General features: G+C 42.3%; 1 protein-coding gene across 8 annotated transcripts in view; it reads right to left on the bottom strand.

Moving 5' to 3' along the window:
- Positions 1–23568, bottom strand: part of lnpa (limb and neural patterns a) — a 118378-nt gene that overhangs the window by 28292 nt on the left and 66518 nt on the right. For all 8 annotated transcript variants that reach the window (XM_085986121.1, XM_085986122.1, XM_085986119.1 and 5 more), the window contains 4 exons: positions 13172–13223; positions 7999–8217; positions 6707–6812; positions 6413–6483 (listed from right to left, as the gene is read on the bottom strand). In XM_085986121.1, coding sequence (XP_085842247.1) covers positions 6413–6483; positions 6707–6812; positions 7999–8217; positions 13172–13223 — 448 coding nt within the window. The remainder of the gene's footprint in view (positions 1–6412; positions 6484–6706; positions 6813–7998; positions 8218–13171; positions 13224–23568) is intronic.

Below are 23568 nucleotides of genomic sequence, written 5' to 3'. Positions count from 1 at the left end.
CAAATCTCATCCAAAGTCCCTGGGTATGAAGCTACATGCGCTTAAAGGATCAAAGTACAAGCAATTTCATACAACTAATCAGTTATTGCTATTAGAGCGGATACTATATTAGATTTAGCATTTATTAGTCAAGGAGTCCTGATTCTTAACCTAGACATAGGTGAACACTTGGGCTTAAGTTGACCAAGGACAAAAACAACATGGAGATAAACAAATTTAGGAAAGCAAACTTTGGAGCCATGAAGAAGTCTAGGAAAAATTAAGTGAGAAGCAGCATTAGAAAATAAAGCAGGTGGAAAATGAATTTGACTGTAATGCTCTGATCGTACCAGACCTTTGAGTACTGTGTCCAGTTCCGGTCACAGACACTGGGAAGGCATTCAATAACAACTTGCATTTATATAGCGTCTTTAACGTAGTAAAATATCCCAAGGTGCTTCAGAGCAGCATAATTCAAGCACTGAAGGCAGTGCAGAAAGAGCCACGAATATAAAATATAAAAAGAAATAGTTAAGTATTCTACAGACACATAAATAACAGAAGAAAAATCAGGATAGGGATGAGGATACACAATAAATTCAGATAACGAAAATGAAATGGCAGAAATATTAAATAATTACTTTGCCTCAGTATTTACCAGGGGGACTAACATGGTAGGCATGACATTAGAAGAGATCAAAAAAGATAAAGACATTTAAGATAGAAAGGGGGGAGATAATTAATAAACTAATCAAACTTAGAGAGGATAAACCCCCTGATCTTAATGGCTTGCATCCACACATACTAAAAGAAGTTAGAGAAAAGATAGCAGGAGCATTATTACATATATATATAAAAATTAATTAGTAAAGGGAAAGTGCCAGAGGACTGGCGGACAGCTAATGTGATTCCTATATTTAAAAAAAAAAGATCGAACAAGTCCAGGGAACTACAGACTATTAGTCTTAACACCAGTGGTAGAATTTATTTTTTATTTATTCGTTTATAGGATGTGGGCGTCTCTAGCAAGGTTGGCATTTATTGCCCATCCCTAATTGCCCTCTAGAAGTTGGTGGTGAGCCACCTTCTTGAACTGCTGCAGTCCTGTGGTGAAGTTTCTCCCAGAACGCCGACTTTTGTCGTAGTGGTTTGGTACAGCCAAGTGGCTTGCTCGGCCATTTCAGAGGGCAGTTAAGAGTTAACCACATTGCTGTGGGTCTGGAGTCACATATAAGCCAGAACGGGTAAGAACGGCAGGTTTCATTCCCTAAAAGGACATTAGTGAACCAGATGGGTTTTTACGACAATCCGGTAGTTTCATGGTCACCATTACTGATACTAGCATTATAATTCCAGATTTTTATTTTTTTTAAATGAACTGAATTTAAATCCCCCAGCTGCCATGGTGGGATTTGAACTCACGTCTCTGGATTAATACTCGAGGCATCTGGATTACTAGTCCAGTAACATAACCACTATGCTACCGCACCCCCAGATAATGGAATCCTTACTCAAAGATATAATAGAAAAACATCTAGAAACTGAAAATTTAATAAAGCATAGTCAGCACAGATTTCAAAAGAGAAGGTTATGCTTGACCAACCTTATTGAATTCTTTGAAGTAACAGAAAGGATAGACGAGGGTAATACAATAGGTGTAATATATTTGGATTTTCAATAGGCCTTCGCTAAGGTACCAGATAGTAGACTTATGACTAAGGTCAAAACATGTGGAGTCAGGGGACAAGTAGCAGAACGGATAGTAAGCCAACTACAAAACAGAAAGTAGGGGGTTAAAGGTAGTTACTCAAACTGGCAAAAGGTGGGAAGTGGTGTTCCACAAGGATTGCTGCTGGGACCACTGTTCACCATTTACATAAACGATGTGGACTCCGAAATCAGGAGTACACTTTGCAGACGACACCAAATTGGGAGGTATAGTCAATACAGAGGAGGATTGCAGCAAAATACAGGAAGACATCAATAAACTTGCAGCATGGGCTTGTAATTGGCAAAATAACTTCAATATAGATAAGTGTGATGTGGTACATTTTGGTAGAAAGAGTAAGGAGGCCTCAGACTTTTTGGAAAATAAGTGGCTAAATGGGGTAGAGGAGTAGGGGGATCTGGGAGTACAGATACAAAAATCACTAAAAGTAGTGATGCAGGTTAATAAGGCCATAAAAAAGCAAACAAAGCACTGGGGTTCATTTCTAGAGGTACAGAATTGAAAAGCAGAGGAGTTAGGTTAAACTGGTATAGAACACTGGTTAGACTACACTTGGAGTACTGGTCTCCATATTATAGAAAGGATATAGAGGCACTGCAGCAGGTGCAAAAAGAATTTACTAGGATACCAGAAATGAGAGGTTATTAGGAAAGGTTGAACAGGTTGGTGCTCGTTTCTCTAGAAACGAAAAGACGGAGAGCTGACGTGATGGAAGTCTTTAAGATTATGAAAGGGTTTGATAGGGTAGACAGAGAAGATGTTTCCACTAGCAGGGGAGACCAGGGCCATAAATATAAGATAGTCACTAATAAATCAAATAGGGAATTCAGAAGAAATGTCTTTACCCAGAGAGTGGTTAGAATGTGCAACTCACTACCACAAGGAGTAGTTGAGGTGGCCATCACAGATGCATTTAATGGGGAAGCTAGATAAACACATGAGGGAGAAAGGAATAGAATGATATGTTAATAGGGTTAGATGAAGTAGGGTGGGAGGAGGCTCGAGTGGAACATAAACACCAGCATGGACCTGTTGGCTGAATGGCCTGTTTCTGTGGTGTAAATACTATGTAAAACCGATCTCTAGTGTGAGGTCAGGGGAAAGACTGAAAAATCCTGGACTTTTCAAGCTCAAAAGAAGTCATTTGTAATTGATCTTACAGAAGTATATAAATAGTTAATGGCATGGATAAAGAAAATGTAATTTAAAAAAAAAAAAAAAAATATACATATATGTTTGTTCTTGGTACTTGGGGAATGCTGGTAAGGTTGCCCATTCCTGGTTGCTAAATTGCAAGAGTAGGTTAAGGGGAGACAGATTCAAACTAATAAAAGGCAATTGTAGGACTGTTATATTCCCACTAACGTGAAATAGGCTGTATAGTTGAAGAAAGTCCCAGTCTAGGAATTGCCATTATAAAATAGACATCTATTGGCTGAATTTCTTTAATAAACCAGCAATCAGATATGAAACCGCCACCAGCACACAAACAAAATGAGACAGAACATCCCACAAATATTAGTTTACAGAAAGCTGTTACCTCAAAATAGTTGCTTCCCTGAGGTTTAGCTTTTTTCTAAATTGCAAGAACATTAGGTTTTCAGTCAACTAATGCAACAGATTAAGGATCAAACCTGGGATTTTTCTTGGTCTATGTGACTCAACGACTCACAGGGCATCAGGGGTACTCACTTAAATCTCCTGCAATTTTAACACTTGTCTTGCTTTTCTAACAACATTTTACAACCAGATATCATGGATGCAGCCGATGCTGTCTGAAATACACTGACCAGAGAGCCACCAATATTATCCGCTTAAAAAAAACCTAACAAAAATAGCAATCTACACTCCAAGAACAATTCTACTGTGTTTAAAATCATGAAGGATTTAAGTAGAGTTAATAAAAGAGAAACAGTTTCCAATGGCTGAAGGGTTGATATCAAGAGGGCACAGATTTAAGGTGATTGGCAAAAGAACCAGAGGCGACATGAGGAAAAACTTTTTTACGCAACGAGTGATTAGGATTTGGAATGCACTGCCTGATAGGGTGGTGGATACAGCTTTAATCGTAGCCTTCAAAAGGGAATTGAAGGAGAAAAAATTGCAGGGATATGGGAAAAGAGCAGGGGAGTGGGACTAACTGGATTGCTCTTCGAAAGAGCCAGCGCAGACTCGATGGGCCGAATGGCCTCCTTCTGTGCTGTACTATTCTATGATTCTTTATAAAATTTGTTAGCTGGCAGTTATCAGCACTGCCAATGTTAACTCCTGCTAACAAAATCTGTTGAACAATCTCCTAACAGCACCTTTTGCTACCATCAGGCAAGTATAAAACATTGCCCTTATCATTTCATCTAAGCGATTAAAAAAAGTTAAAGAAATTGGTACTAGAACTTGGATACAGTCGAGGCTGCATAATGTTAAGTTGCCTTTTGTTTTAATCTGCATAATGTTATACTGGCAGCCAGTCCCAGATGTGCTTAGTATGTTTTGTACACATTTGAGTTTGTGCACTGTTATATCTGTATAATATTATAATTTGTCTGTTATGCAAAGTTGCAGTCCTGATTAACAAAAGATCCAATAACGTTACATCATATTTCAACCCTCTAAGTTTTCATTGCGTGTGCAGATTTTAACGACCACAGGTTGACATGGCTCATAACTGCTCCATCATCTTACAAAAGCGGGCTTCCTATGAGGGGGCTGTTATTTGGAGAAGGTGTTACAGTTCCTCACTTATAAGTGGAGGAATGTTGTGTATATCTACACATTAAAGTTAGAGAGCAAGCATAACTCTTATTTTGACATATCAGGGCCATTCTTGAGATGTCCGTTTTTCCTAGTTTTCTAGGTTGCCATATATGAAGATACTCCAGGGAACGTGACCTCAACAGCATAAGCAGTATACTTCTGAGAAGCTTGATCAAATGTTATTTGCCAGAGGAAATACATCATTCAAAGTTTGGATAGTTCAAAAAAGATGGGCTCGGTGACACTTGGTGCATACATTTCTTCCACTTCCACTTGTTATGCAGCCAACCTCATTTGAACATCATCCTGGAAGTGCCTCTTCATGCAACTAGTGATTTGAACTCTTTCAAGGAACACATACCTTTTTCCCTGCAGATAGGATTTTCTACTCCTCTTCTGTGGAAAAACATCCTTGAAGAATTACCATCATGAGAAGTAAAGATACCTTCATGAGTTTCCAATGCATATCTCTAGAGTTAATCCACTATGACAGGAGCATAATTGTATTGGCTCAAACCTTCCAAAACCAAGTTTGCGCTAACCACAAAGGAACGGACAGGAAATTCTGTAGCCTATTTCACCATGTCTAGGATTAATGACCAGATAAAAGCTACCATGCTCTTTCTCAAATAGTGTTGTGGGATCTTTCAAGTCCACCTGAGAGGGCAGACAGGACCTTGGCATACCATCTCATCTGCAAGATGGCACCGCCACCAGTGCAGCACACCCTGAGTACTGCACAGAAACGTCAACCTAGATTATGAAACACTAGTATATTGGGGTAGTTAGTAGGTTGTGTAAATACTGGTTGACAGTGGACTGTTAGGCACCAGAATAATTTGATTCCCATCTCTGGCATTTGGATGGTTTGGGGAAATGGCATCGAGGATCTTACAAATGTGGTGATGAATCTTGGAGGAACATGGAGTTTCTGTGGAAAGCTAAAATTCAAGCTCGTAATAAGTGGAGTGGTGTGGATCTACAGCATCGTACTGATCTGAAGGTTGGAACTGAAGTGTTGAAGTAAAATGACATCTGGGAGGCATTTGAGTAATGGTACTATGCTAAAAACTGGTTGAAGGATAATTAATAAATACGATGAGAAAACTGACCTACAGTGATCATATTTTTCAGGAGTCACAAGGAAAGCTTTTGTGGTTAATTGTCTGAAAAAGTTGATTACAATGGATCAGAAGACATGCAAAGAAGAATGTCGCTAGATGATGTGATGGAACAGGCAGGTGTAACATCAGAGACCGATACAGCTCAACCATGCTGGGAATGGAAAGTACATTAGAGAGTGAGCACAAATGCAAGATAATCACAAAAAGAATTAAAGAAGTGGTTAGAAAAAAGTTCTTTACACAGAGGGTGGTTAGAATGTGGAATTCTCTGCCACAAACATTTGATGAAGTAGAGCTCATAAATTATTTCAAAAGAGAATTAGATACTGGTTTGGAAATAAGGAACATAAGAGGGTATGGGAAGCAAGCCGGAGAACGGGATTAGAATAGGTAGCTCATAGAGAAAAACAATGGCACAGACTTCAATGGATCAAATGGCCTGCTGTGACATTCTCTAACGTGCACTGATCACCAACTTACAGAGTAGAAGGGAGAGGGGAAGATAATCAAATAGCATGCTATACAAAAAGCATTATAACTTTGGGGGAGGGGAGGTAAGGAAAGAAGGAATTCTGTACAAGTTGCAAAAATGCAGAAGGCTGGATCAATTTTAACCCCAAAATGCATTAATATGCACAGCTAAGTTATGTAATATAGAGAAAAAATGTTCTAATGAACAAAATCAATATAAAAAGGTTTTGTTACATGATTTGCTCAACTTTTCTTCATCTGAACCAAAAGTACTTATTTTACAAGGATAACCGTATACCCTGTAGTTTGCATATTATACCACATATAATTTTCAGTTCAATGCACCACTTCTTACCAACATATTCAAATTCTTCTTTCAAGGCCATGCCATTATGGGAAAAGCACTGCTGACAAATAAGTGCATATCTGTAAAGATTAAAAATAAAGCATAAAACATTAAAAAGCCACAATTAATGAACTCCTAAGAATGTTAAGAATAATTTCAGAGGTGCAGTGGCCTTTAGCTCGATTCATCCAAAATGTTCTAAATTAAATCAAGTTATTACTGAGATATTGCAAAACTACTTTACGCACTAATGCTACACACCAACAATTCCACATATAAACTGAAATAATCCTTCAACTTCACCTGTTCTGTGGGCCATCACCAACTAAATATTCAATAACTCGATCAACAGCTCCTCGATCCCGAGGGAGGATTGGTCTTGCTAGAGGAGGACCAGGAGGATGAAGACCTAATCAAGAAAGCAAAAGTTAAATGCTGGGTGAAAGCTGTTATTCAAAGACAATTTTTCCAAGCATATCAATGCAAAGCACTAAGAAAGATATTTAACTAGAACATGAAGTACAGCTAATTCAGTGCAAGTTAACAAACTAAGATTCTTTAACATCTAGCTTTATCAGTGTGTAGTTTTAGCCTCTCAGATGTGTGTATTCAGGTAATCAATCGCCATTCTCTTAATTCTCTGGCTTTTACTAATGTGGTAAATTTCCAGTAGTTCTACAAGTTACCTTTTACTAAAATTAATTGTTGACCAGATATTTAAACTAAAATCTACAATATAAACTTCCTCCATTTATCCAGACTTTGAAGAATATTTATTATCTTAAAATTCAGAAAGCTTACACAGCAAAGAGAGCAGTCACCTGGTGTAGCCATCAACATTTTTTCAGGGTCGACTATATAAGTTATTATATACAGGGAGCTGCACTGTTCTACAGTGCACAAATACACACAAACTTACTGCTGCTTCGAACTTTTCCCAGATGTGAAAAATGATTCAGAAGGAAGCACAGAATTAATAACTTAAGGACTTGCAATCCTCCTGAAACAGGCATTATTTTTCTGCTGCTACTCAGGCCAACAGTAATTGACGTAATTAAACATCAAGAGTAATTATTGCAAGATGACTGGTCATTTTTACAAATCTTGGCAAACTCACAGATACCTGCTGGTTATTAATTTACTACCATATGGCAGTCCTGTGGTTCAACATTTTTGTATTTAATTGATTTTTGGTCTGTTAAATGATGTGGAAAACATGAGAGAAAAGTACAAATGCAGTTCATGAATTTGATAAGTGAAAATAGTAATAGCTTATATGTTCATACAGAACAGTTCAAATTTTTGTACAAGCTCAGAAAGCTGAAGAAGCTTACCGTTTTGCCAACAAACTTTTATTGCCATTTAAACAGTAGTGCTGTAACATTTTAATAAGCTTAGTTAGGGGCTTTAAAGATATGAGACGCCAGCTGTGAATGACTAATGGCTAATTAACTATGGAAGTTTTGTTTATCGGGTAACTGGCTCTGAAAGTATAGAAAATAAAATGTCTTTCATTTACAAAGAAAATTATCTATTTTATTGGTAACCTGGGATAGCACTAAAAAGCCATGATTAATGTCAAGTGCTTTGTTTACCCATTCCAGGCATAGAGGTAGCTGGAGGCATCGCCCGCCTCGAGAGTACAGGTGTATGGGAAACTGACTGAACAGTCTTTTCTGGCGGGCCACCAGGAGCTGATATGCTTTGTTGTAGAACAGGTGTGGTAGTCTGCAGAGCTTGTGGATTTCCCTGGTTGAGGTTTTGTGGAGTGGATGGAACTTGAGCTCGCTGAGCTGATGTCCTCTGGCGAAGTTCTGGGGAGAAAAAACTGAATTGTTCTTAACTGTACTGACAACAGGTTTTGTGTAATCCATGCATCTACTGTCAGCAGTTAAAATTCATCTGAAGAAATCAATTCACAAAACTTCTCATTAGCTTAGTTTTTATTCCAACAAGCAACTTATTTTTGCTTAAAGTAAGTGCGTAATGTGAAAATTGTCACTTTCATATTCCTTCTGGATGGCTTTTACAATTAGACCCATTAAATGTATGCTTTGCAGCTTAACAATTGTTTAAATTACAAAAACAATTCAACAATGCATTAGTAATTAACTATTTTACAAACAATCTTGAAAGAATTTAGTTTGCAATTACAAAATCTTATTTCGGATAGGAATTCACTTCTGATATATACCTCACATTCCATCAAGGAGGGATGGCTGCATGGTTTTAAAAATTAAATTATCTTTAAAACTCTATATTTGAAATCAAAATGTAATTAATTTAATGCCATCTTATTAAATCAATTTAGTGGAACTCATGGCAATAACTAGTTATGCTGCATATCAACATTGGGCAATTATACATATCTTTAAAAATCCTTTTTCCCCAGTGGTGGTGATCTATTTTTAAAAAAGACTTAATTCACCTCTTAATTGTCCAGTCCATTGCTAAATACAATAAGGGTCTAAACTAGTAAGTAAATCAACCATATTTTGAAGACTGGGCTCTGTTCAGGGATAGGACTAGAAACTACAAAAAGATTACTTTACCTTCAGGATGGACTTATGCTTATTTTAAAAGGTAGTTTATCTTTTGGTAGGCAATACTACTCAAAACTTCAGTAAAAGCAAGACTGCTTCATGCACTTGCCTTACAAATGCAGTCCAGAGCAATCTGACTAATTCATGAATTGGACGTAGCTTGACTGGACTATGTTTTTACTTTCATCATATGGTAATTAAGCAGTTGTGAATAAGGGTATACTCTCCAGCTCAAACAGATTGCCTGCTGATGGGATCATCGAAAGCATGATTAGGTGAGAGTCTGGACAGCAAAGGGATCAGTAGAACTCGTATCTTGCAAGATCAAAAAATTTGTACTTGCATAGCTGTCCTCGTCATGTCCTCAGGATACCCCAAATAACTCAACAACTTGCATTTATATCGCACTTTTAATATGGAAAAATATCCTGAGGTACTTCACAGAAACGCAAGGGAAAGAACCAAGACACTGAGCGAAAGGAAGGCATATTAGGGTGGGGGGGGGGGGGTGGGGGAGACCAAAAGCTTGATAAAGAGGTGGGTTTTAAGGGAGGTGGAGAAGTTTAGGAAGGGAATTCCAGAATGTGGGGCCTAGGTGGTTGAAGAGACTCGCAGGAACAGAGAATTCAAAGGGGGGGAAGCGGGTAGTGCTGGAGGAGGTTAGAGAGATAAGGAGGGCAAGGAGTGATTTAAAAACTTGGGTGAGAGTTTGAGGGGATCGTGCAGATCAGCACAGACAGGGGTGATGGGTGAGCAGGACTTGGTATGAGATACAGTGCAGGTAGCAGGGTTTTGGATGAGCGGGGGGGGGGGGGGGGATTTCTGGTGACAGGGCATCAAAGGTGGAGTGATTGAGCAAATCAACAGCGGCAGAAGTATCATGACAAATAGTTAGGAGTTTCAAAGTGCAGTTGTAATCAACTTGGGGAGACTTTTTTCCCCCCCTGGTGGTGGGCAAAGCAGAAGTTGGGGTTGTAAAGGGGTAGGAAGATATGGGTGGTTAAGGGATTATATCGATGTGATCTGATGGCTTTGTCAGTGATTGAGACTACAAGAGTTAAGGTAATGTGGAAGATGGTGAGGTCGAGGGGGGAAGCCATGAATATGGGTCAGAGTGTGTTTTTGGAAGGACATGAGAGGACTGAATTCACTAGAGAGATTACAAGGGAAGCCAAGATTGAAAACACCAAGGATGAGGAGTCACTCAGTGCAGGAGGGAGGATCTCCCAAAGAAACTCAGGGTGGGCCTCGGTAGTTCAGTAGACAACGAGGATTTTAAAGGAGGCAAAAGGGATGGAACAGGGTGAAATGCTCAAAGGTGAAGGAGGAGTAATGGATAAGGGCCACACCATGGCAAATCCAACTGCATGTCTCTTTCTTTGGCTCTGTCAATTTTTGTCCGAGTACGCTCCTGTGAGGCACCTTAGAACATTTTGCTACATTAAAGGTGCTATAAAAATGAAAGTTGTTGATGTATTGTTATATCGAAAGGAATTGAAATTCAGAATTCTATGGCTCAGGTCATGCTAATATTAATTTGCTTAGCTAGTTTGTTGATGCAGTTGGGGTAAGCCATTGGCTGCACCGCTTCTCAGGTTCCGGATTTGCCATCATGTTTGCTGTGGCATATTCAAATTACTTTTCCAGGAAATCTTGGAGTAAGTTGACAACGGAATGATCAGTGTGTAAAACGATGCAAGAGGTGGAGAGGCGAAGATGTTTGTGTTGGGAATTCCAGAGCTTAGCGCCTAGATGGCTGAAGGCGAAGTGAGTGGGGATGTACAAGAGGCTGGAGTTGGAGGAATGCATATTCTCGGAGGGTTGTAGAGCTGGAGGAGGTTACAGAGATAGGGAGGGGCGAGGCAATGGAGGGCTTTGAACAAGAGGATGATCCTGTTAAAATTGAGGTTTTTTTCTATTGCCATATTGTGGCGTAAATCATGCCATCCCAGGAAATTCTGGTCCATTGTGATCACTTGAGTAAATAAAGGCACACCCAGCCCAGTCAACCCTGCAAAGTCCTGCTCACTAACATCTGGGGACTTGTGCCAAAAATCAGGGGAACTGTCCCACAGACTAGTCAAGCAAAAGCCTGACAAAGAGTCACAAAATCATACCTTTCAATGCCCCAGACTCCTCCAACACCATCCCTGGGTATGTCCTGTCCCATCGGCAGGACAGACCCACCAGAGAGGGCGGCACAGTACACAGTCAGGTGGGATTGGCCCTGGGAGTCCTCAACATTGACTCCGGACCCCATGAAGTCTCATGGTTTCAGGTCAAGCATGGGCAAGGAAACCTCCTGCTGATCATCATCTACCGCCCTCCCTCAGCTGATGAATCAGTACTCCTCCATGTTGAACACCACTTGGGAGAAGCACTGAGGTTAGTAAGGGCACAGAATGTGCTCTGGGTGGGGGACTTCAGTATCCATCACCAAGAGTGGCTCGGTAGCACCACTACTGACCGAGCTGGCCGAGTCCTGAAGGGCATAACTGCCAGACTGGGCCTGCAACAGGTGGTGAGAACATCAACAAGGGAAAAACCTACTTGACCTCATCCTCACCAATCTACCGGTCAAAGATGCATCTGTCCATGAAGTATTGGTAGGAGTGACCACCGCACAGTCCTTGTGGAGACGAAGTCCCGCCTTCACACTGAGGACATCCGCCATCGTGTTGTGTGGCACTACCATTGTGCTAAATGGGATAGATTCAGAACAGATCTAGCAGCTCAAAACTGGGCATCTATGAGGCACTGTGGACCATCAGGAGCAGCAGCAGAATTGTATACCACCAGAATCTGTAACCTCATGGCCCGGCATATCCCTCACACTACCATTACCATCAAGCCAGGGCACCAACCCTGGTTCAATGAGAAGTGTAGAAGAGCATGCCAGGAGCAAAGCTAATTCCTCATCAGAGGCAGGATCCAAGACACTTCAATTTCAACAGCAAATGACATGGTTTATAACTAGTTTACAAAAAGTTTTCAAAGAATCCAACAGCTGATAGTTTCCAAAATAATGAAGTTCTGCACAGATCTAAGGAATGGAAACCAATTTAGAACGGAATGATCATTCGAGCTAAATGACGATTAGGAGTACTTTTGGTATAAATTTGATCTTCTAATTCCTTCTGTAGCTTGATTCTTATTAGTAAGGATGGGTAGTTTGTAGCACATACATACATTTGCTCTAACCAGCAAGACAGAAACTTTAGATCACAACATGAAATAAGTTAAAAAAGTCACCAAGTCAGCACCAATAGCATTGTGTACAATGATGATGCCCTTTCAACAACTTGCATTTATATAGTGCCTTTAACGTAGTAAAACATCCCAAAGCGCTTCACAGGAGCATCAAACAATCTTTGACACCGAGCCACATATGGAGATATTAGGACAGATGGCCAAAAGCTTGGTCAGAGGTAGGTTTTAAGGGCGTCTTAAAGAAGGAAAGATTGGTATAGAGGCGGAGACGGTTAGGGAGGGAATTCCAGAGTTTAGGGCCTCCCATCTCCCACCCTCCATAAACTTGAGCTCATCCAAAACTCTGCTGCCCGAGTTTAGGGCTTAGGCAGCTGAAGGCACAGCCGCCAATGGTGGAGCGATTATAATCAGGGATGCGCACGGGGCCAGAATTGGAGGAGCGCAGAGATCTCGGCAGGTTGTAGGGCTGGAGGAGGTTACAGAGATGGGTGGGTGGTGGAAGTCGAGGCCTTGGAGGAATTTGAAAACAAGAAATGAGAATTTTAAAACGGAGGCGTGATGGGCCGGGAGCCAATTCAGGTCAGTGAGCACAGGGGCGATGGGTGAACGGGACTTGGTGCAAGTTAGGATACGGGCAGCAGAGTTTTGGATGAACTCAAGTTTATGGAGGGTGGAAGATGGGAGGCCGACGAGGAGAGCATTGGAAGAGTCAAGTCTAAAGCTAACAAATGCATGGATGAGCTGAGGCAAGGGCAGAGTTGGCTTTCAATAATCATTTCTTAAAACTGGCCATTTGTGATTCAGCATACAGAAAACAGATCACTTGTGACAATGGATGATGCATGCTCTTTCATATGAAGCAAAAGTATTTGTGGCCAGTAATTTTCTTCCCCAACTTTGTGCCTCATTTGGAAAAATAATGTTTTTTTTACAAGTTACTAACAAAAGGCAAAGTTATGTTTGTGGATTTACCAGACAAGAATATGTTACAAACTCTTCTACATTTAAAGATTACCTTGACCAGGTCTCGGAGTAGCTGGCATTCCAGAAGTCAACTGATCAAGATCCTATAAATAGAATTACCAAAATGTAATTTATGTTTACAAAATTAGGCTTGCTATTGTATTATTTCTGATACCTTAAAAGGACATAGCTTGAAATTGACCATTTCATGTTACATAGCACAGCCAAATATCACCCATCATGGCAGATGCAGTAAAATGTGGATAAATGTGAAGTTATCCACTTCGGTAGGAAAAACAGAAAGGTAGAGTATTATTTAAATAGTGATAAGATTGGGAGATGCTGATGTACAAAGGGACCTGGGTGTCCTTGTACACCAGTCACTGAAAGCAAACATGCAGGTGCAGCAAGCAGTTAGGAAGGCAAATGGTATGTTGGCCTTCACTGCAAGAGGATTTGAGTACAGGAGCAAGGATGTCTTACTACAGTTGTACAGGGCCTTGGTGAGACCACACCTGGGAGTAGTGTGCGCAGTTTTGGTCTCCTTACCTAAGAAAGGATATACTTGCCATAGAGGGAGTGCAGCGAAGGTTCACCAGACTGATTCCTGGGATGGCAGGACTGTCGTATGACGAGAGATTAGGTCGACTAGGCCTGTATTCACTAGAGTTTAGAAGAATGAGAGGGGATCTCATTGAAAAGTATAAAATCCTGACAGGGCTAGACAGACTGGATGCAGGGAGGATGTTTCCCCTGGCTGGGGGATCTAGAATGAGGGGTCAGTCTCAGGATACGGGGTAGGACATTTAGGACTGAGATGAGGAGAAATTTCTTCACTCAGAGGGTGGTGAACCAGTGGAATTCTCTACCACAGAAGGTTGTGGAGGCCAAGTCACTGAATATATTTAAGAAAGAGATAGATAGGTTTCTAGACACAAAAGGCATCAAGGGGTATGGGGAGAGAGCGGGAATATGGTATTGAGATAGAGGATCAGCCATCATCATATTGAATGGTGGAGCAGGCTCGAAGGGCCGAATGGCCGACTCCTGCTCCTATTTTTCTAAGTTTCTATGTAAGAGTGGAGAGTTGCAACTAATCAGTCTAAGCTGGATTCAAACCAGGTCTAAAAGTGAAAGTACATTATACTAACCCAGTGTGCTATCCAGCCCCCTTGGACTGCTAAGAAATTAAATATTTTAGCACTTGAGATATTTTCCTTGAGCTAAACAATCTGAGAAAAGTAAATATTATGAAAACAATTAAACACTTCAGTTCTCTATTATTACATTTTTGTCTCAAAGTTGTATGCAGTGTGATGCATTTGGGTCGGAGCAAGTCCAGGAATGTGTATACGCTGCAAGGTTACACACTTAAGGCTGTGGAACAGGAGAGGGATTGGGCGGGGTGGCTTACTTCTTAGTTCACTGAAGGTCCACGATTAGTGTCAAGAAATTGTAGGGAAAATGAACAGGGTGTATAGCTAGGGCAGTTAAATGTAAAACTAGAAATACAACATTTACCTTATACAGTGGGGGATACCAAAGTAGTAAAAAAATTCCAAAGGAGGGCCACCAGAACGATAGCTAGTTTCAGAGCTCTTAGGCTCAGGAATCTGGGGGTTTTTTCCCCACTGGACAAGTGTAAAAAAATAAGAACTTACATGACATCAGGATGTCCCAAAGCGCTTTACAGTCAATGGAGTATAATCTTTGAGGTGATAGAATGGAGATCTTTAAAATGATGAAGGAAATAAATTCTGTTTGGTTGGATAGGTTATTTGAGTTAGTTGGGAGGACTAGGTAGCATCAGTACAACCGTGAGTTGGATTGGAAGTCAGGAAGTACTTTTTTGCAGTCAGACCTCTGGTTTGTACTGTTATTAATCTGAAGGCTGGACTGTATATATATTTTACTTAAGGTTCCAAGTATGTTCACATGGAAGTGAAACAGATTTTAATCATGAAATTAATTGGCAATACAGAAATCAGATATTTAAAGCAAAATGATTAGATTATACACTGAAGCTTGGATAAATGCATGTTGGCCTAATCATTTATATTGCTCTAAATTATACAATAAAGGCCACCTAGAATGAAAAACCCTGTGGAACTATTTACTAGCATTGGTTCCTTAACCCATACCACCAAAAGAGAACAAGTCATTCATCTCTTTGCTGGCTACGAGATGCTGCTGGCATAGAATAGCTGTTGCATGTTGCTACATTGCAAGTCACTGCACTTCCAACAGTAATTCATTGTGTTAAGTACCTTGACATCACATTGATTCCTCTGCTCCAGGTGGGCAGAGGAAACGCTTCAAGGACACCCTCAAAGCCTCCTTGAAAAAGTGTAACATCCCCACCGACACCTGGGAATCCCTAGCCCAAGACCGCACAAAGTGGAGGAGAAGCATCCGGGAAGGCGCCGAACACCTCAAGTCGCTTCGCCGGGAGCAAGCGAAAGCCAAGCACAGGCAGCGCAAGGAGCACACGTCAACCCAAGCACCCCACCTACCCGCCCCTTCAACCACCTTCTGCCCCACCTGTGACAGAGACTGTCGGTCCCGCATTGGACTCATCAGTCATAGAAACATAGAAGATACGAGCAAGAGTAGGCCATTCGGCCCCTCGAGCCTGCTCCACCATTCAATGAGATCATGGCTGATCATCCAAATTCAGTACCCTGTCCCTGCTTTCTCCCCATATCCCTTGATCCCCTTAGCCTTAAGAAATATATCTAACTCCTTCTTGAATATATTTACTAAATTGGCCTCAACTGTCTTCTGTGGTAGAGAATTCCACAGGTTCACCACTCCCTGGGTGAAGAAATTCCTCCTCATCTCTGTCCTAAATGGCTTACCCCTTATCCTTAGACTGTGACCCCTGGTTCTGGACTCTCCCGCCATCAGGAACAGCCTTCCTGCATCTAGTCTGTCTAGTCCTGTTAGAATTTTATAAGTTTCAATGAGATCCCCTCTCATTCTTCTAAACTCTAGCGAATATAAGCCTAATCGACCCAATCTCTCTTCATACGTCATTCCTGCCATCGCTGGTATTAATCAGCTGCGAACTCATTTTTAATGTGGAAGCAAGTCATCCTTGGCTCCGAGGGACTGCCTAAGAAGGAGAATCACGTTGATATCATAATAACATGACAGATAAATGCAAGTATATTATCCTGAAGCAAACAGTATTTATTGAGAATCTTAGCCTGGTGTATCAGAACCGAATTTGATTCTCCAACCCCCTTTGAGACTTATGTTCTACTGTTTTGATTTTGTAGCTCAACATTCTGTTGACTTTGTTGACTGCTGCTCTGGATTGGTTGGACAAGTTTAGACTGGAGTCTACAAAAACACATCAGCCTCTCAACTTCATTTTTAGCTATTTCAACGCCATTCATGGAGTAAGTGTGTTCCTGTTTATACACACGGGTTCTGATCAACCATTCACTTTCATAGGCCTGGATTTTGCAGTGGTAATGTCGGTGAAACGGTCAGCGTTCGCCGTCATTACCCCTCAAACTGACAGCAACTTCAAGATTTAGCGTATGCGCAGATAAATACCGGAATCCAGAAGTTGCGGTCAGTCATTCACTGCTCCACCACAGGTTGCACTGTAGAACTCCCCAGAGCTGACAATTGAAATTACGTGCTGGAATATCGATGTTAAACCACCCCCTGACCCCCCCCAAAAAAGTTAAGCCTTGTTGAAAGAGGTGTAACTGCATTTTTAACAGCATATTAACTACTGAACAACTGTTCTAGCCCTGAAAAACTAATTTTATATTTGTGAAATATCTAATTTTTCCATTAATATGATTAAGAAATTAATGGATTAAAAAAAAAAATTAAACTTTGTTTATGATATTTCAACTTCTACCTTAATCCTATGTGTATGTCGCAATCTTTATTTCACACTAAAATTTATAAAAAGTGAATTAGAATCTGTGCATTTTACTTCCGGTTTGCTGTCTGAGAATTCTTCAATGCAACTGGCTGCTTAGACAGTTTGATGACATCACTGTTGCTTGATGCTGGTGATTCGTTTGATTTGGCACCAGATTCAAACAAAGGTCAGGAGAGCTGAAATCCATGCTACAGAGATTGCTAGTTCTTTGTGGACAGCTTTCTTCAAGGTCAGCAGCAAGCGCCATCGCTTCGCCACTGACTGTAAATTCCAGGCCATTATGTTTGCACAGCAGTTTCAACCCATTCAATCAGTTTTCTTCACTTTTGCAACCACACCCATTAAATGGAATTTAACAGGTCCCTTTTCTTTTCCTCTGCATCAGTTGTATACTGTAGGATGACCAAAAATCATTACATCAGCTGTCAATATGAATCATTTGAATGAACGAGGTGAAGAGAGCCCATTCCCAGTAGTACAGTAGCCTGGTGGTTATGGTACTGGACGAAAAACTCACAGGTCATGAGTTCAAATCTCAATGTCAATTTGTGAAAGTGAATTTAATAACATTGGTAATTTGTTGACTAGCACCAGAAAAAGTATCATAGAAAGCTACTTAGTTTACTCATGTTCTTCCTTCAAGGAAGGGAGCCTGCCACCCATACATAGTCTGGTCCACATTTGACTCCAGTCCCATGCTACATGGTTAACTCTTCGTGCCTCTGAAATGGCCTAACAGTTGCATACAATCACTACAAAATTCAATAAGAAGAAAATCAGATGGATCTATTAGCAACAACCCATTCATCCTATCAGGATGACTAAGGCAATCTCAGTCTGATCAACACTCACCAACATCTTGGGGCTGGTACCAAAGTTGGAAGAGCTGCCCCACAAACCAGTCAATAGTCTGACACAGTTGCAGTGACCACCGAATAATCACCATGAAGACAAATTCTCATCTCATCACTGAGAACGTCGTGTTGCATGCTGTGTGGTACAAACATGCTAAATTGGACAGACTAAGGATAGATCTAGCAGCCCATCCATGAAGTGCTGTGGACCATCATCAGTAGCAGACTTGTAAACCACCACGATTCGTAACCTCATGGCCAGGCAAATTACTCGCAGCTTGATCACCATCAAGCTAAGTGACCAACCCTAGTTCAACGTGGAGTGTCAGGAGCAGTAACAGGCATACTTTAGAATGAGGTATGAACCAATTGCTGCGACTACACATGGCCACCTGCATGCTGATCAAAGCAGGCTATAGACAGAGCCAAGCAGTCCCACAGTCAATTGATCAGAACAAAACTCTCTAGCCCTACCAAATCCAGTTAAAAATGATGGTGGCCAACCAGGCAACGGCTGTGTTACCATCCCCATCCTCAACCATGGTGGAGCTCAGCATGTGAGTGCGAGTGCAAGAGACAAGGTTAAAGTGTTTGCAAGTGTCAATGAAAAAGGTAGTGTATTGTCCTACTCAACCTCCTCCCAAGATCCCCACCAATAGATATATCTGTGTCCAGCCACTTTGGTTCACACTATATGACATTTAGAAGCAGCTGATTGCACCAGACACGGCAAAGGCTATGGGTCCCAACAACATCCTATCTGCAGTGCTGAACATCTGTGCAACAGAGCCAGTTGTTCCCCTAACCAAGCTGTTGCAGTACAGCTGCAACACAACACTGGCATCTACCCAACAATGTTCAAGATCGCCCAGCCTATTCACAAAAAAAGATAAATATAGCCCAGCCAATTACTAACCCATCAGCGTCCTCCTGATCATCAATGATGGATGGAGTCATCAATAGTGCCATTAAGAGATACCCTTCCTACAGATGCTCAGTTTGGGTTCCACCAGAATCACTCAGCTCCAAGCCTTATAAACGTGAACGCGAGAGCTGAATGCCAGAGGAGAGGTGAGAGTAGCTGTCATAGACATAAAGGCAGCATTCAACAATTATGGCATTGCGGAGCACTAACAAAAGTGAAGGCAACTGGGGTCATAGAGAAACAACTTCAGTATCTGAAGTCATACCTGACACAAAGGATTATGATTGTGGCTGTCGGAGGCTAGTCCTCACAGCCCCAGTTCATCATTGCAGGAGTTCCTCATTAGCGCAGCTGTTTGCCAACTACTCCAGTGTTCATTCACAATCCTCTGATAATGAAGCTGCCCATGCCAGCCTGGATGGGTGCAGCCTCAAAACTCAACATCACCCACAATACAGTAGTCCACTTGATCAGTACCCCTGCTAATGGACTCAATATCCACCCATTCATCCTCCCCTAATCACAATCACTGGTGCACTGGCTTAAATAGTACAATCTAAAGGATGGTCTGCAGCAACTCAAGGTTACTTCGACAGCATCACCTTCCCGTGACCTTTAGCTCCAAAAAGGGTAAGAGCAGCAACGTCTTTGGAACACCAACACCTTCAAGTTCGCCTCCAAGTCACACACCGTCTTGACTTGGACACATCTCGTCATTCCTTCATCATCACTGGGTCAATATGCTGATTTCCTTACCTAACAGCACTGTGGGAGTACCACCACAAGAATAGCAGCAGTTCAAGAAGATCCATCACCACCTTCTCAGGGGAACCAAGTATGGGCAATGAATGTCGCCTTGCCACCGTCGCATACATTCCCAGCACAAATAAAAGTATGTTATTTTTATGACTTTTTTGACAGAGCACCAAATCTCAAGACTAGAGATCAATAATTATTCTAAAATGTATCCACCTAAAATCTTTCTTGTTTTCATTTACTGATGCTCACTAGCCTGCTGCATAATTTCAGCTAATTCTGTTTTTATTTGATTTCTAGCATTTGCAATTTCTTTTGATCATTCTGCAATTGGCTCAACAGTTGTGAAAATGAAATTTCTGTGAGACGTTTGATACATATTAGCTCACAGACATGAATCTATTAATACAGTCAAATAAGTGTAATTATATTTGACAGCAATGGCATAATTCAGTAAGCCTGCCAGGCATCAATACTTATATTCTATCATATTTCAGGTTTAAGAGGGTTTCTGGGGACTGTGTGACACAGTGAGGATTTTTCCCTAATATTTGAATAATTTGCATAAGGAATCACTGAGAAGGAGAGAACAGGTAACTGACCCTTTTTCTTTGCTAAAGTCGAACAGTCCTTTATTGGATTTCCCCCCGCCCCTCTCCACAAAGTCCCCTCCAGACACTGATATAAACACTAACTGAATATTATTTCTGATCAAATAAAAAAGCAAGAGAGCTTGAGAGAGTCAGCAGACAGCAAGGCAGAAATTGAGGGAGAATTTTGGCTCTTAAGGGAGTTTGATGCCGAGAGGGAGCTCAGGCTCATACATCAGATAAGAGATGGCTTAGTCACATTTAGAAAGAGCCAGCAAAGAGAGATGTGGCATGGTCAGAGAGACAGCTCGTGGTGTGTGCAAGATGTGGGCCATCCTGGAAAAACAAGGTATCCAGGGGGAGATACTGGCATTACGTGTTAGAGGATCGTGACCTTTGAGTAGAACATAGCTGAGGTCATGGAACAACTGTCTATACTATACTATGCAACATACAGAATGGGGAGTGTTTCTGGGTCAACCTTTCAGATGGTGGTTAACCCACACATTGAGAGTTGGATAGCAAAGTGAGAGAGGGTAAGTAGGTAATCACCTGCAGAAGGAACATGGAGACACAAGTTGAAAATGGAGGGGGCGAGACCCTTGAAGTTCTAGAATTGTCTAAGTATATTATTCTTGATATCCATCAAGCAGACAATGACAATGACTCAAGGAAGGATATGCAGGTGCAATGTTATAGCACCATGGAGCAAAAGGTTACTTGAGAAGCGAGGGGAAGACCGAACAGGGAGTCTTCCTCACCAACATCTGGTGACTGATGCCAACATTGGGAGAGCTGTCCCATAGTCATGCAACAGCATGACATAGTCATACTCAGAATCATACCCATCAGCCAACTCCCCAGACTCTTCCATCACCATCCCTGGGTGGGGGCACAGTGGTATACAGTCAGCTGGGAGTGGCCATGGGAGTCCTCAACTTTGACTCGGGGCATAATTCAGGTAAAAAAGGGGCATCAACAGCAGCAGAATTGTATAGCACCACAATCTGTAACCACGGCCTGGCATATTCCTCACTCCTCCATCAACATCGAGCCAGATGACCAACCCTGGTTCATTGAGGAGTGCAAAAGAGCACGTCAGGAACAGCACCAGGTGTATCCAAAAATGAGGTGCCAACCTGGTGAAGCAACAACACAGGACAACATGCATGCTGAACAGTGGAAGCAGCATGCGACAGACAGAGCTAAGTGATCCCACAACCAATGGATCAGGTCAAAACTCTGCAGTCCTGCCACAACCAGTCGCTAATGGTGGTGGGCCATTAAGCAACTAACGGGAAGAGGAGGCTCCATGAGCATCCCCATCCTCAATAATGGCAGAGCCCAGCATAAGTGCAAAAAACACTGAAGCGTTCGTAACCATCCTCAGCCAGAAGTGCTGAGTGAATGATCCTTTTCTGCCTCCTCCTGATGCCCCCATCACAGATGCCAGTCTTCAGCCAATTTGATTCACTTCACATGATAGCAAGAGGTGAGTGCACTGGACACAAAGGCACAGACAACATCCCAGCTATAGTGCTGAAGACCTGCGCTCCAGAACGAGATGCGCCTCTAGCCAAGCTGTTCCAGTACAGCTACAACACTGGCATCTACCTGACAAAGTGGAAAATTACCAGGTAAGTCCCGTCCAGAAGGCAAATCTAATCCGGCCAATTACCGCCCTATCAGTCTACTTTCAATCATCAGCAAAGCAATGAAAGGAGTCGTCAACAGTGCTATTAAGAGGCACTTACTCACCATTAATCTGCTCACCGATGCTCAGTTTGCGTTCTGCCAGGGCCAGTCAGCTCCAGACCTCATTAAAGCCTTGGAGCAAACATGGACACAAGAGCTAAATTCATGAAGTGAGGAGAGAATGACTGTCCTTGGCAACAAGGTAACATTTGACCGAGTGTGGCACCAAGGAGCCCTGGTCAAACTGATGCCAATGTGAACTAGGGAAAACTCTCCACTGGCTGGAGTCATACCTAGCACAAAAGGAAGATGGCTGTGTTTGTTGGAGGAGAATCATCACAGCCCCAGGATATTGCTGCAGGAGTTCCTCAGGGCAGGGTACTAGACCCAATTATCTTCAGCATTGGTCTTACCTCCTTCATAAGATCAGAAATGGGGCTGCTCGCTGATGACGGCACAGTGAACGGCTCCATTCGCAATTCTTCAGGCAATGAAGCAGTCCATGTCTGCGTACAACATCGGGACAACATCCAGGCTTGGGCTGATATGTCGCTCCACACAAGCGGACAAAAGAACCTAATCACATCCTTTGACATTTAATGACATCTCCAAATCCCCCACCATCAACATCCTGGGGATTACCACTGACTAGAAATTTAACTGTACCACCTACATAAATGCCGTGGCTACCAGAGCAGGTCAGAGGTTGGTTATTCTGCGGCAAGTGCCTCACCTCCTGACTCACCAAGGCCTCGCCACCATCTACAATGCACAAGTCAAGAATGTGATGGAATACTCTCCACTGGTCTGGATATTCTCTTCTCTTAGGCAGTCCCTCGGAACCAAGGATGACTTGCTTCCACATTAAAAATGAGTTCGCAGGTGACTGATGAGTCCAATGCGGGACCTACAGTCTCTGTCATAGGTGGGGCAGACGGTGGTTGAAGGGGCGGGTGGGTGGGGTGCTTGGGTTGACGTGCGCTCCTTCCGCTGCCTGCGCTTGGCTTCCGCTTGCTCCCGGCAAAGAGACTTGAGGTGTTCGGCACCTTCCCGGATGCTTCTCCTCCACTTTGTGCGGTCTTGGGCCAGGGATTCCCAGGTTACGGTGGGGATGTTACACTTTTTCAAGGAGGCTTTGAGGGTGTCCTTGAAGTGTTTCCTCTGCCCACCTGGGGCTCTCTTGCCGTGCCGGAGCTCCGAGTAGAGCGCTTGTTTTGGGAGTCTCGTATCGGGCATGCGAACAATGTGACCCATCCATCGGAGCTGATTGAGCGTGGTCAGGGCTTCGATGCTGGGGATGTTGGCCTGAGGAAGGACACCGACGTTGGTGCGCCTATCCTGCCAATGGATTTGCAGGATCTTGCGGAGGCAGCGTTGGTGGTACCACTCCAGTGCTTTGAGGTGCCTGCTGTACATGGTCCACGTCTCTGAGGCATACAGCAGGGCAGGTATCACTGCTGCCCTGTAGACCATGAGGTCCTGGTCTTCAAACACTCTCTTCCTCAGGCGACCGAAGGCTGCACTGGCACACTGAAGGCGGTGTTGGACTTCGTCGTCGACGTCTGCCCTTGTTGACAGTAGGCTCCCGAGGTATGGAATGTGGTCCACGTTGTCCAAGGCCTTGTCGTGGATTTTGATAATCGGGGGACAGCACTGTGTGGCGGGGGCAGGTTGGCAGAGGACCTTTGTCTTACGGATGTTTAGTGTAAGGTCCATGCTCTC

This window comes from Somniosus microcephalus, chromosome 4, assembly GCF_052327205.1.
Source record: "Somniosus microcephalus isolate GS21.2 chromosome 4, FLI_Smic_1.0, whole genome shotgun sequence".
Lineage (NCBI taxonomy): Eukaryota > Metazoa > Chordata > Chondrichthyes > Squaliformes > Somniosidae > Somniosus > Somniosus microcephalus.
This window is presented reverse-complemented; position numbering and strand designations above follow the sequence as displayed.